Genomic DNA, 12,135 nt, shown 5'->3' with positions numbered 1-12,135 from the left:
GCCTTGGGAAGCTTTTGGGGCTGAAACTCTGGGAGTTTGGAGTGCTCAGTGTCCCTGGGAAGCCTTTGGGGCTGAATCTCTGGGAATTTGGAGTGCTCAGTGTCCCTGGGAAGCTTTTGGGGCTGAAACTCTGGGAATTTGGAGTGCTCAGTGTCCCTGGGAAGCCTTTAGGGCTGAATCTCTGGGAATTTGGAGTGCTCAGTGCCTTGGGAAGCTTTTGGGGCTGAACCTCTGGGAGTTTGGAGTGCTCAGTGCCTTTGGGAAGCTTTTGGGGCTGAATCTCTGGGAATTTGGAGTGCTCAGTGCCTTGGGAAGCCTTTGGGGCTGAACCTCTGGGAGTTTGGAATGCTCAGTGCATCTGGGAAGCCTTTAGGGCTGAAACTCTGAGAGTTTGGAGTGCTCAGTGCTTTTGGGAAGCCTTTGGGGCTGAATCTCTGGGAATTTGGAGTGCTCAGTGTCCCTGGGAAGCCTTTGGGGCTGAATCTCTGGGAGTTTGGAATGCTCAGTGCTTTTGGGAAGCCTTTAGGGCTGAATCTCTGGGAGTTTGGAGTGCTCAGTGTCCCTGGGAAGCCTTTAGGGCTGAATCTCTGGGAATTTGGAGTGCTCAGTGCATCTGGGAAGCTTTTGGGGCTGAACATCTGGGAATTTGGAGTGCTCAGTGTCCCTGGGAAGCCTTTGGGGCTGAAACTCTGGGAGTTTGGAGTGCTCAGTGTCCCTGGGAAGCCTTTAGGGCTGAATCTCTGGGAGTTTGGAGTGCTCAGTGCTTTTGGGAAGCCTTTGGGGCTGAATCTCTGGGAGTTTGGAGTGCTCAGTGCATCTGGGAAGCCTTTGGGGCTGAATCTCTGGGAGTTTGGTCCCTGTCCCCCCTGGGGTTGTGCCCTGAGGGATGCTGTCCTGGAGGGTGTGGGGATGTGGGTTCTGCAGTGCAGTCACCCCTCAGCAGAGGCAGCTCCAGCTCCTGCCTCAGGCCCCGCTTCCTCCTCGAGGACTTTGCAGGTGAATCCCCCTGAAAATCCACACCCCTCTGTGTGGGGTCAGAGTTTAACCCTTCTGGGGACAGAGTTTAACCCTTCTGTGTGGGGACAGAGTTTAATCCCTCTGGGGACAGAGTTTAACCCCTCTGTTTGGGGACAGTGTTAACCCCTCTGTCTCAGGACAGAGTTTAACCCTTCTGGGGACAGAGTTTAACCCTTCTGTTTGGGGACAGAGTTAACTCTTCTGTTTAGGGACAGAGTTTAATCCCTCTGGGGATAGAGTTTAACCCCTCTGTTTGGGGACAGTGTTAATCCCTCTGTCTCAGGACAGAGTTTAACCCTTCTGGGGACAGAGTTTAACCCCTTTGTGTGGGGACAGAGTTAACCCTTCTGTCTCAGGACAGAGTGTAACCCCTCTATTTGGGGACAGAATTTAACCCCTCTGTTTAGGGACAGAGTTTAACCCCTCTGCCTCAGGACCGAGTGTAACCCCTGTGTTTGGGGACAGAGTTTATCCCACTGCGAGCTGATCACGGACGATGGCATCCGTCACCTGGGCAACGGCGCCTGCGCCCACGACCGGCTGGAGGTGATCGAGCTGGACAACTGCCCCCTGATCACCGACGCCTCCCTGGAGCACCTCAAGAGCTGCCACAGCCTCGAGAGGATAGAACTGTACGACTGCCAGCAGATCACGCGGGCCGGGATCAAGAGACTCAGGGTGAGCTGGGGCGAGGAGGAGCTGGGGTGGAGGAGGAGCTGGGGTGGGGAGGGTTCATCCATAGTGAGGAGTTGGGATTGGAGGAGTTTATCCATGGGGAGGAGCTGGGATGGAGAGGGTTTATCCATGGGAAGGGTTTATCCATGGGGAGGAGCTGGAATGGGGAGGGTTTGTTCATAGGGTGGGGAGGAGCTGGGATTGGGAGAGTTCATCCATAGGGAGGAGGAAGGGAAGGAGGGAGGGAGGAACTGGGATGGGGAGGAGCTGGGATGGGGAGGGTTTATCCATAAGGAGGAGCTGGAATTCTAGGGGTTTATCCACAGGGAGGAGCTGGGATGGGGAGGGTTTGTCCATAGGGATAGGGAGGAGCTATCATGCCTATCCATAGGGATAGGGAGGGTTCATCCATGAGGAGGATTTAGCCATAAGGAGGAGCTGGGATGGGGAGGGTTTATCCATGAGGAGGAGCTGGGATTGTGGGGGTTTATCCACAGGGATGAGCTGGGATGGGGAGGATTCATCCACGGGGAAGGTTTATCCATAAGGAGGAGCTGGGATGGGGAAGATTCAGCCATGGGGAGGAGCTGGGATCTGGAGGGTTTATCCATAGGGAGGAGCTGAGATAGGGAGGGTTTATCCATAGGGAGGAGGAAGGGAAGGAGGGAGGGAGGAACTGGGATGGGGAGGAGCTGGAATGGGGAGGGTTTATCCATAGGGAGGAGCTGGGATTGTGGGGGTTTATCCACAGGGAGGATCTGGGATAGGGAGGAGCTGGGATGGGGAGGATTCAGCCATGGGGAGGAGCTGGGATCTGGAGAGTTTATCCGCAGGGAGGAGCTGAGATGAAGAGGGTTCAGCCATAAGGACAAGCTGGGATAGGAAGGGTTTATCCATGAGGAGGAGCTGGAATGTGGAGGGTTTATCCATGAGGAGGATGTGGAATGTGGAGGGTTTATCCATGGGGAAGATCTGGAGTGTGGAGGGCTCATCCACAGGGAGTGCCGAGCTCCCATCCCCTGGTTCTCCTCCTCACAAGAGTTGTGAGAACCATCAGCTCCCTCATCCTGGGCCCCCTGCGAGCACCACCAGGGGAGGGAGCCGAGGTTCTGCTGCAAGCCCTGACACCCCCACGTTCCCCTGCAGACCCACCTGCCCAACATCAAAGTCCACGCCTACTTCGCCCCGGTGACGCCCCCGCCGTCGGTGGGCGGCAGCCGGCAGCGCTTCTGCAGATGCTGCATCATCCTATGACACCGGAGCCTCCTGCCGGCCTGCTGGGGCTGGAAGCACGCCTGGGCACCCCCAGATCTCCAGAACCTCGGAGGAGAAGCGCCCCCAGTGAGCAGGGCTGGGCTGCCACCCACACCCCCCCTGTGACCCCGGCGGGATGAGGGAGCTGGGCCTGACCCTGAGCCGTTCCTGCTGGAATAGCCCCGGCCAGCAGGGGAGGGCTCCCAGCCTGCAGGGACCGGGGCTGCTGCTGCTGCTGAGGGTGGAGAAGGAGCTGGGAGATGCTTGGAGTGGGGAGAGGGGAGAGGAGAGGAGCACGCTGAACCCCCTTGTGCAGGAGGAAAAACCCCAAGGAACGTGAAAACTCGAACAAAATCTAAAAAGCCCAACAAATCTGAGAACCCCAACCAAACCTGAGAACCACAACAAAACCTGGAAACCCAAACAAAGCAGGAAAACTTAGACAAAACCTGAAAACCCAAACAAAACCTGGAAACCCAGACAAAACCTGAAAACTCAAACAAAACCTGAGAACCCCAACAAATCTGAAAACCCCAACAAGCCTGAAAACCCCAACAAATGTGAAAACCTAAACAAAACCTGAGAACCCAAACAAACCTGAAAAACCCAAACAAAACCTGGAAACCCAAACAAAACCTGAGAACCCCAACAAATCTGAAAAACCCAGACAAAACCTGGAAACCCCAACAAATCTGAAAACCCCAACGAGTTCCATGTCCGTTTGTCAGTAAGGGAATGAAACAGCAGCTGCTGAGCCAGGATTTCCATGGGATCCAGAATTTCCCTGGGATTCAGGATTTCCCTCTGGGATTCAGGATTTCTCTCTGGGATTCAGGATTTCCCTGTGGTTCAGGATTCCCCTGTGCTCCCCTGCTCCCACCTGAGCACACTCACATGAAGGCTCATCTTCCCTGTGTCAGATTCTTCCCAGATTGTTGTGATGGACCTTGGAATTTCTAATTCCACATATTTTACCCTCCCCAAATCCTGCCTTTTTTTTTTTTTTAAAGGTTTTTTCCCAAATTTTTCTTCCAAATTCAGTCATTTATTGAGATTTCCCAGCAAATCCATAAGGAATTTTTTTCCCCAGGAGAAGCCTGAGCCTGTGATGAGCTGTCAGGAAGATTTTTAAGGAGCACAGGGAGAGCTGCACCCCAGGCTGGATAATCAGGATTGGGTGTCCAAACTCATCCCAAATCCAGGTTTTATCCCAATGACAAGGATAGAATCCTTCCCACAGGGAATGATATATATACAAATATATAATTCTCAGCGCAGGGAGAAAGTCCCAGCCCGTGTTCCAAGGACTGTGAGTTCCCTCCTCCTGTCCCATCCCTCCATCCTCCCCCAAGCCAAGTAGAGCTTTTTGCTTGTTGCCCTGATGAAGAATTAATTAAGGAGTCCCTGATGGAGCAGGGCTGGGATCCTCCCTCAGTGCCCGTGGGGGCCCTTCCTGCCCTCCCCACGTGCCCAGGTAAGTGTGGAGCCCTGGATGGGCTCTGGATGTGCCAGGCCCAGCTCTGGGGGAACAGGGAGGGTTTGCTGGCTGCTTTTTTGGGGTGTTCCAGGCTCCAGGGGAGCCCAGAGGGATGAAATTCCAGGGTGGAACTGCTGGGCAGATCCCAAGGGTTGAAGGGACAGGTCTGTGGCTCCGTGTCCGTCGTTCCCGCTGTCTGTGCGGGCAGCTCGGCGCTGCATTGAAGGGTTTGGCTTCCCCTGGGTGCTGAGGAATCTCCTGGTGGGGCAGGAGCAGCTGCAGCAGCAGGAGTGGCTGTGTAGGGGCTGGGCATGGGGGGGGATTTTCCCATTTTCCCGCCAGGAATTCCAAAAGGACAATGAGCTGTTCCCAGCAGGAGCTGCACCCCTTCATGTCCCCCAGCCTGGGAGCACCTCCAGGCTGCTGTGGTTAAAAGGATACTGTCAATGCCCTCCTGTAGGTGGCTTTTAATCCCTTATATTTATTCAAATCCTCTTTAGCGCTGTGGATTCTCCCCCTCTCCTCGGGCGCCTTCATTTCCAGAACTTTCTCCAGGTTTCAGGGTGGCAGAAGATGCTGGTGACAGACTGGACGGGCAGAGGGGTCACCCAGCAATCACGGGATTTGCACAACTCTGGGAAAATAAAATAAAAACAAAACACTTTTTGTTTAGTTCCTACTGTGGCAGGGGAGAGAGAAGAGCGGGATTTTGGCTGGCTGATCCCTTTGGAACAGAGCAGTTTTCCAGGGAAAACTCCAGAACACAGAACCCAAAGCAATTTTATTTTCTGTTTGCAGACCAGGGTGACAGCATTAAGGTAGCTCAAACTTCTTGACAGTGTCCTTTTAAGTCAATTATCCGTCTTCAAATGGACTCTTCCTGATGTTTATATTTATAAATACCAATAAACACCATTTTCCAAGCTGTGTCTCGCTGGGGGAATCACTGGGTGGGGGAAAATCCAATTCCTGCATGGGGCAGCTCCTGAGGGGGAGTGTTTGGGTGGGGGTTTCCTCGTGGTGCTGCACGGTCGGGGCGCACAGGATGTACTGGAAGGGTGGCAGTGGTGTGGAGATGTCACCATTGGGCTGCTCCTGCTTCATGCAGGGCAGGACCGGGGGGTCCCTGCAGGAAAACGCCCCTGGGAAGGGTGGGAGCTCAGCCGTGCCTCAGTTTCCCCGAGCCCACAGAGTTGGGGGTACCTGAGCACCCCCGAGGTGAGCAGGGGGTACATGTGCCCAGGGCTGGACCAGGAGTGGTCGGGCGCCGTGCCAGAAGAGCGTGGTGGGGACAGGGGGGGACACCCTGCGAGCAGAGGTGACAGCACAGGGGGACAGGGGGCTGGGCCCACCCCCACCTTTCTGGGCGCGGGGCGGGGAATGGCAGCGGGGCTGGGCCCAGTTCGGGGTGTTGACAGTAAACGGGGGAGGGAGGGGCTCAGTTTGCTGTCAATACAATGGGGGGGGACACCAGGGGGCTCCCCCAGCCCCTTTGTCCCAGCCAAGAACCCCCCCCCCGTGCGTGTCCTGTCACCACCCCCCTTTTAACCCTTTAATTCCTTCCAGATTTGGTTCTTTTTGGGTAAAAAAGGGGCATTTGCAGAGCCCCAGGGTGGGGGGGGTCAGTGGGTGCTGTGCCCCCTCCTGGTGACACTGGGACAGGACACGGGGTGTCACACACACTGAGGGTGTCACACACACACTGGGGGTGTCACACACGGACGCATCACTGTGATGAGCTGGGGGGGGGTCCCAGCTCCATTTCAGGGGTGGGGGGGACCCTCCCCAGCTCACTGAAACCCCCCAGGTGAGCCCAGAGCTCATCCAGGCCGTGTCTGTCAGTCTGTCCAGCCATTCCCAGAGTGGGATGGGGCTGGCAAGGAGCTCCTGGGGGAGTTTGGGGGGTCCCTAGTGTGAGCTCCAGCCCCCCAGCTCCTCCCTGAGCCTTTGGGGGGTTCAGGGGGTCCCCAGCTCGGGGCTGAGGGGAAGGGCCCACAGCAGTTCCCAGATCCCTCCCTGCTGCAGACACTGAGACTGGGCTGGAGAGTCCGGGATGTTTTATTGGAGGCTTGGGAATGGGACAGGCTCGGGGACAGCCCCCGGTCACTTCTTGGCCTCCTCCTCCTTGGACAGGGTTTTGATGATCTCCTCCTTCTTGGCCTGCAGCCGCTCCTCCCTGCGCTTCCGCGCCTCCTTGGTCTTGGAGCGCCGCGCCTCCGCCTGGTCCCTGCGGGGTTGGGGACGTGAGGAACCCATAAAAACCCCAGAACAGACGCAGAACGGCCCCACAAGAACCCCACCAGACCCACAACACCTCCACCAGACCCAGAATAGCCCCAGAACAATCAGAACACCCAGAACAACCCCACACCAGCCCCATGCCACCCAGAACAGCCCCAGAATGGCCCCACACCACCCAGCACAACCTCACACCACCCTGACCCCTGTCCCCATCTCCTTGGGCCCTGCTGTCCCACACCACCCAGAACAGACCCAGAACAACCCCACAGCACCCTGAGCCCTGCCCCACAACGCCCAGAACAACCCCTCAACACCCACAACAACCCCACAGCACCCTGCCCCTGTCCCCTGTCCCTCCTGTCCCACAGCACCCCGCTGGATCCCGGGGATTTCCATTCACTCCATCCAGGAGCAGCTGTTTGGGCTCACGAGTCTCTGCTGAATCCCAGAGCGCTCAGATTCAGCTTTTCCCCCCAAGGACACCGCAGGATTTTGCAATCCCTCCCCTCCCCTGGTGAATCATTCACCCACTCCAGCAGCTGATCAGGAATCTCCCAGTCCCCACCTCAGTGAAACCCCAAACCCCCCCAGACCCCACATTTCCCAGTTTTGCCCCATTTGGGATGGATTCCCCCAGAAATGCCCCACAGGGGGGTTTATCCCTGGCAACCCCTCCTGCCAGGGCAGCACTTACGCCAGGAGCTTCTTGCGGGCCTTGTCGGCCTTGAGCTTGTGGATGTGCTCCATGAGGATCCGCTTGTTCTTGAACACGTTGCCCTTGACCTTCAGGTACAGGCTGTGGTACCTGGGGGGCACGGAGGGGACATCAACTCCTGCTGGGAGCACTGGGAGCACTGGGATGGGCTAGGATGGCATGGACTGGGATGGGAGCACTGGGATGGACTGGGATGGGAGCACTGGGATGGACTGGGATGGGATGGGAGCACTGGGATGGACTGGGATGGGAGCACTGGGATGGACTAGGATGGGATGGGAGCACTGGGATGGACTGGGATGGGAGCACTGGGATGGACTAGGATGGGATGGGAGCACTGGGATGGACTGGGATGGGATGGGAGCACTGGGATGGACGGCAGCACTGGGATGGATGGCAGCACTGGGATGGACTGGGATGGGAGCACTGGGGTGGGATGGACTGGGATGGGAGCACTGGAGTGGATGGCAGCACTGGGATGGACTGGGATGGGATGGGATGGATTGGGATGGACTGGGATGGATGGCAGCACTGGGATGGACTGGGATGGGATGGGATGGATTGGTGTGGGAGCACTGGGATGGCATGGACTGGGATAGGAGCACTGGGATGGGCTAGGATGGGATGGGAGCACTGGGATGGACTGGGATGGGATGGATTGGGATGGACTGGGATGGGATGGACTGGGATGGATGGCAGCACTGGGATGGACTGGTGTGGGAGCACTGGGATGGCATGGACTGGGATAGGAGCACTGGGATGGGCTAGGATGGGATGGGAGCACTGGGATGGACTGGGGTGGGAGCACTGGGATTAGGGGATGTCCCTGCCCCGCTGGTGGTGTGGGAAGGGCAGGGCCAAGGATTCAGGGCTCATCCCAGCCCTTTCTGGCAAAACTGAACCTGTCCAGGGACTGGTCTGGCCCATACTGGGAGGACTGGGAATGGCCAGGGTTGCCCTAGGAGGGCTGAGAATGCCCTGGGAATGGCCAGAGAGGGATGGGAATGGTTGGAGTGTCCCAGGGAATGGCTGGGGTTGCTCTGAGGATGGCTGGGGAATGGCCAAGGAGGGATGGAGTTGCCCAGAGAATGGCTGGGGGTTGCCCAGGAAGGGCTGGAGTTACCCAGGGAGGGACGGAATTGGCCAGGGAATGGTTGGGAATAGCTGGGAATGGCTGAGTTGCCCTGGGAATGTCTGGGAAGAGCTGGAGCTGCCCAGGGAGGGCTGGGAATGCCCATGGCAGTGGAACTCGGGGCTCTGGGGGCACACAGCACAGCACAGCACTCACATGTGCCGGTCGATCTTCTTGGACTCGCGGTAGCGCCGCAGCAGCCGCCGCAGGATCCGCATGCGCCGCATCCAGGTGACCTTCTCGGGCATGCGGGCGTTGGCCGTGCCCTTCCTCTTGCCTGCAGCGGGGAAAGGGGTCAGGAGGAGCCCAAATCCCTGCCAGCAAAACCCCACAGCCACCCCAAAGCTTCCCATCCTCCCCTTCCCCTCAAAGAAACCATCACACAAGCCAGGGTTTCCTGTGTGCCCAACCCAGGAGGGGATTCCCAAACCCAGGAGGGGATTCCCAAACCCAGGAGGGGATTCCCAAGGGTGAGGGAGCAGCAGCTGTGGGAGGTGGGGAATTTCCCCCATTCCCAAGGGGGATTAGGCACTCAATTCCCCCCATTCCTAAGGGCATGGGGCACTCCCTGATGTGGATTCCCCCATTTAATTCCTCCCATTCCCAGGGGGATTGGGCACTCAATTCCCCCATTCCCAGGGACATGCAGCCCTCAATTCCCCATTCCCAAGGGGATTGGGCACTCCCTGATGTGGATTCCCCCACTCCCAGGGCCACGGGGCACTCAATTCCCCCATTCCCAGGGGCACAGGGCACTCCCTGATAGGAATTTCCCCATTCCCAGGGGGACTTGGCACTCAATTCCCCCATTCCCAGAGGGTTGCAGCACTCAATTTCCCATTCCCAGGGGAACTGGGCACTCAATTCCCCCATTCCCAGGGGCACAGGGCACTCCCTGATATGAATTTCCCCATTCCCAGGGGGACTGGGCACTCAATTCCCCCATTCCCAGAGGGTTGGGGCACTCAATACCCCATTCCCAGGGGAACTGGGCACTCAATTCCCCATTCCCAAGGGGATTGGGCACTCCCTGATGTGGATTACCCCATTCCCAAGGGGACTGGGCACTCAATTACCCCATGCCCAGAGGGTTGGGGCACTCAGTTCCCCATTCCCAGGGGGACTGGGCACTCAGTTCCCCACTGCCATGCCCACGGGGCACTCACCGATGCCCATGTGCCGGCCCTTCCTGCGGGCCAGCGTGTTCTTCCTGCAGCGGGCGCGCGAGTGCACGGTCACGGGCTTGCGGATGATCAGCCCGTCCTTGATCAGCTTGCGGATCTGCTGCCCTGCAAAGGCACCGGCACCTCCTGGGGGCTGCAGGGACCCCAGCCCGGGGGAGGGAGAGCACCCAACACCGGGGACAGGGCAGTGCCCCCCTCAGGGCCCTGTGTTCCCTCCCTCAGAGCCCTGCTCTTCCTCCCTCAGAGCTCTGTTCCCCCTTTCCAGAGCCCTGTGCTCCCCCCTTCTCACAGAGCCGTTTTCCCTTCTCCCAGAGTTGTGTTCCCCCTCCACAAAGCCCTGTTTTCCCCCTCCTCAAATCCCTGTTCTCCCCCTCCTCAAATCCCCGTTCTCCCTCTCTTCAGAGCCCTGTTTTCCCCCTCCTCAAATCCCTGTTTTCCCTCTCCTTAGGGCTCTGTGTTCCCCCTCCTCACAGAGCCGTTTTCCCTTCTCCCAGAGTTGTGTTCCCCCTCCACAAAGCCCTGTTCTCCCCCTCTCAGGATCCTGTTCTCCCCCTCCTAAAATCCCTGGTTTTCCCCTCCTCAAATCCCTATTCCCCCTCTCCTCACAGCCCTGTGCTCCCCCTCCCAACCCCTATCATCCTCCCCCTCACAGCCTTGCTTGTTTTCCCTCCTCTTTCTCCCACTGAATCCCCAACAATCCTAATTCCCTCACTCATTATCTCAGAGCACACCACCAGGCACCTCCTCAGTGCAAATCCTGAAAATCCCCACTTTAACCTGCAAAGAACTTGCTGAATTTCACCTAAGCCAAATCTTGAACTTTTGGGAGACCTTTCCCAGACTCACTGATTTAATCAACCTAAACTCACTGACATTACCGAGCTCCCCCAAACCTCTGTTCCCTCCAGGATCCCACAGATCCCCCCACGTACGGGAGTTGGCATTGGCGATCTCGTTGGTCTCGTTGGGATCAAGCCACACCTTCTTCTTCCCGCAGCGCAGCACGCTGGAGGCCAGCCTCTTCTGGAGCCGGAGCATACTGCGAGGGAATGGGCAGGATCAGGGGGGTCTGCACCCTTTAGGGACCCCTAACCCCCCCTTTAGAGACCCTACAGCCCCTCCGACCCCCACTTTAGGGACCCTTAAGGGACCCGCGACTCCACCTTTAGGGACCCTACAGCCCCCTCAGAGACCCTTAACACCCTATTTAGGGACCCTCACCCCACTGGGAGGGTCCCCACCTCCACCAAGGGACCCTGCCCTCCCCTTAGGAACCCTCACCCACCCTCAAGGTCCCGCATCGCCCCTCACGGGACCCTCACCACCCTCTGGGACCCCTCAGGGACCCTCACCCCCCTCAGGGACTCATCGCCCCCGGCCCTCAGACCCCTCCTCACCCCCCTCAGTTCCTCAACGCCCCGCGCTGCTCCAAGGGGCGCATCCAAGGTCCGCAGTGCCCCAGAGCAGCGTCCCCACCCCGCTCAGCGCCCCCAGACCCCCCTCACGCCCCTCAGCGCGGCCATGGCGCCCCTCCGCCATCTTCCCGCCAGGCCTCAGGAGGCCGCGGCCGCCTCACAGCGCCCGGGGCCGCCACCCAGCCCTGCCCGGACGCCGCCCCGGCTCTGAGGACACTCTCCCCGCTGCCCTCCAGCCCTCCCCGGTGCCTCCCGACCGCCGTTATCCCCCGAGCAGCGGCCGCGGCCCCGCTCCCACCTCATGGCGGCGGCGGCGCCGGGGCCGGAGAGACGCAGCGGCAGCGCTGACCCCGCCCCCTGCCTGCGGGATGTACCACCCCACCCTCCCTCCGCGCCCGTCCCCGCGGCCTCGCCGCAGCCCCAAACGCGATAAAGAAACAAACTCGATGAAATCACGCGTGGTCACTTATCTAAAGAACCAGGACCCACGCGAGACGCGTGGGAGAGGGGTAGGTCCTGCCCGGCTCCCCCCTCGGTTGTAGTAGGATGGTACAGCCCGCGCGTGCGTGGCGGGAAGGGCTGGGCGGTGGCTGCGCATGCGCGTTGGGGGTGTGGGAGGCATGTGGAGGGAGCACTGGGATGGACTGGGATGAACTGGGAGCACTGGGATGGGATTAAAACGGGATTACGGGATGTCCCTGCCCCGCTGGCACCGTAGGAAGCTCATGACAGGGGGTTCAGGGCCCGTCCCAGCCCTTGCTGGGAGAACTGAACATGTCCAGGCAGGTCTGGACATGTCCATGAGAGCACTGGTGCTGTGCTGTGTCCAAACTGGTCTGTACTGGGAGGGCTGAGTCTGCTTTGGGATCGTGCTGGGAGCCCAAAATCACCTGGTGAACTCTGAAATCACTTGATTATACCCCAAAATCACCTGGTTATACCTGAAATCACCAGGTGAACCTCTGAAATCACCTGGTTATCCCCCAAAATCACCTGGTTACCCCTGAATTGGCCTGGTTATCCCC

The 12,135-nt window shown here is 58.6% G+C and overlaps 2 protein-coding genes across 2 annotated transcripts in view; one reads left to right on the top strand and one right to left on the bottom strand.

Moving 5' to 3' along the window:
• The window catches only part of FBXL20 (F-box and leucine rich repeat protein 20), a 40,822-nt gene extending 37,875 nt beyond the window's left edge, over positions 1–2,947 (top strand). The window contains 2 exon segments of the mRNA XM_054281450.1: positions 1,483–1,695; positions 2,839–2,947. Of these exon segments, the coding sequence (XP_054137425.1) occupies positions 1,483–1,695; positions 2,839–2,946 (321 nt within the window). The 3' untranslated portion in view covers position 2,947.
• A 3,519-nt stretch (positions 2,948–6,466) lies between these two features.
• Positions 6,467–11,466, bottom strand: RPL19 (ribosomal protein L19). Its single transcript, XM_054281447.1, has 6 exons — positions 11,409–11,466; positions 10,628–10,734; positions 9,678–9,800; positions 8,668–8,788; positions 7,359–7,469; positions 6,467–6,650 (listed from the first exon to the last, which is right to left on the bottom strand). The coding sequence occupies exons 1-6, from the start codon at positions 11,411–11,413 to the stop codon at positions 6,527–6,529; spliced, it is 591 nt and encodes a 196-aa protein (XP_054137422.1). The 5' UTR covers positions 11,414–11,466; the 3' UTR covers positions 6,467–6,526.
• Positions 11,467–12,135: the final 669 nt, after the last annotated feature.

This window comes from Melozone crissalis, unplaced genomic scaffold, assembly GCF_028551555.1.
Source record: "Melozone crissalis strain CALT ecotype California unplaced genomic scaffold, PUWL_Pcris_2 ptg000032l_1, whole genome shotgun sequence".
Lineage (NCBI taxonomy): Eukaryota > Metazoa > Chordata > Aves > Passeriformes > Passerellidae > Melozone > Melozone crissalis.
This window is presented reverse-complemented; position numbering and strand designations above follow the sequence as displayed.

Coding starts and splice junctions, on each gene's coding strand:
- RPL19 (XM_054281447.1), bottom strand. Junction 8,789..9,677: donor GGGCCGGCACATGGGCATCG/GTGAGTGCCCCG, acceptor TCCCCGCTGCAG/GCAAGAGGAAGGGCACGGCC. Junction 7,470..8,667: donor AAGAAGATCGACCGGCACAT/GTGAGTGCTGTG, acceptor CGTGCCCCCCAG/GTACCACAGCCTGTACCTGA.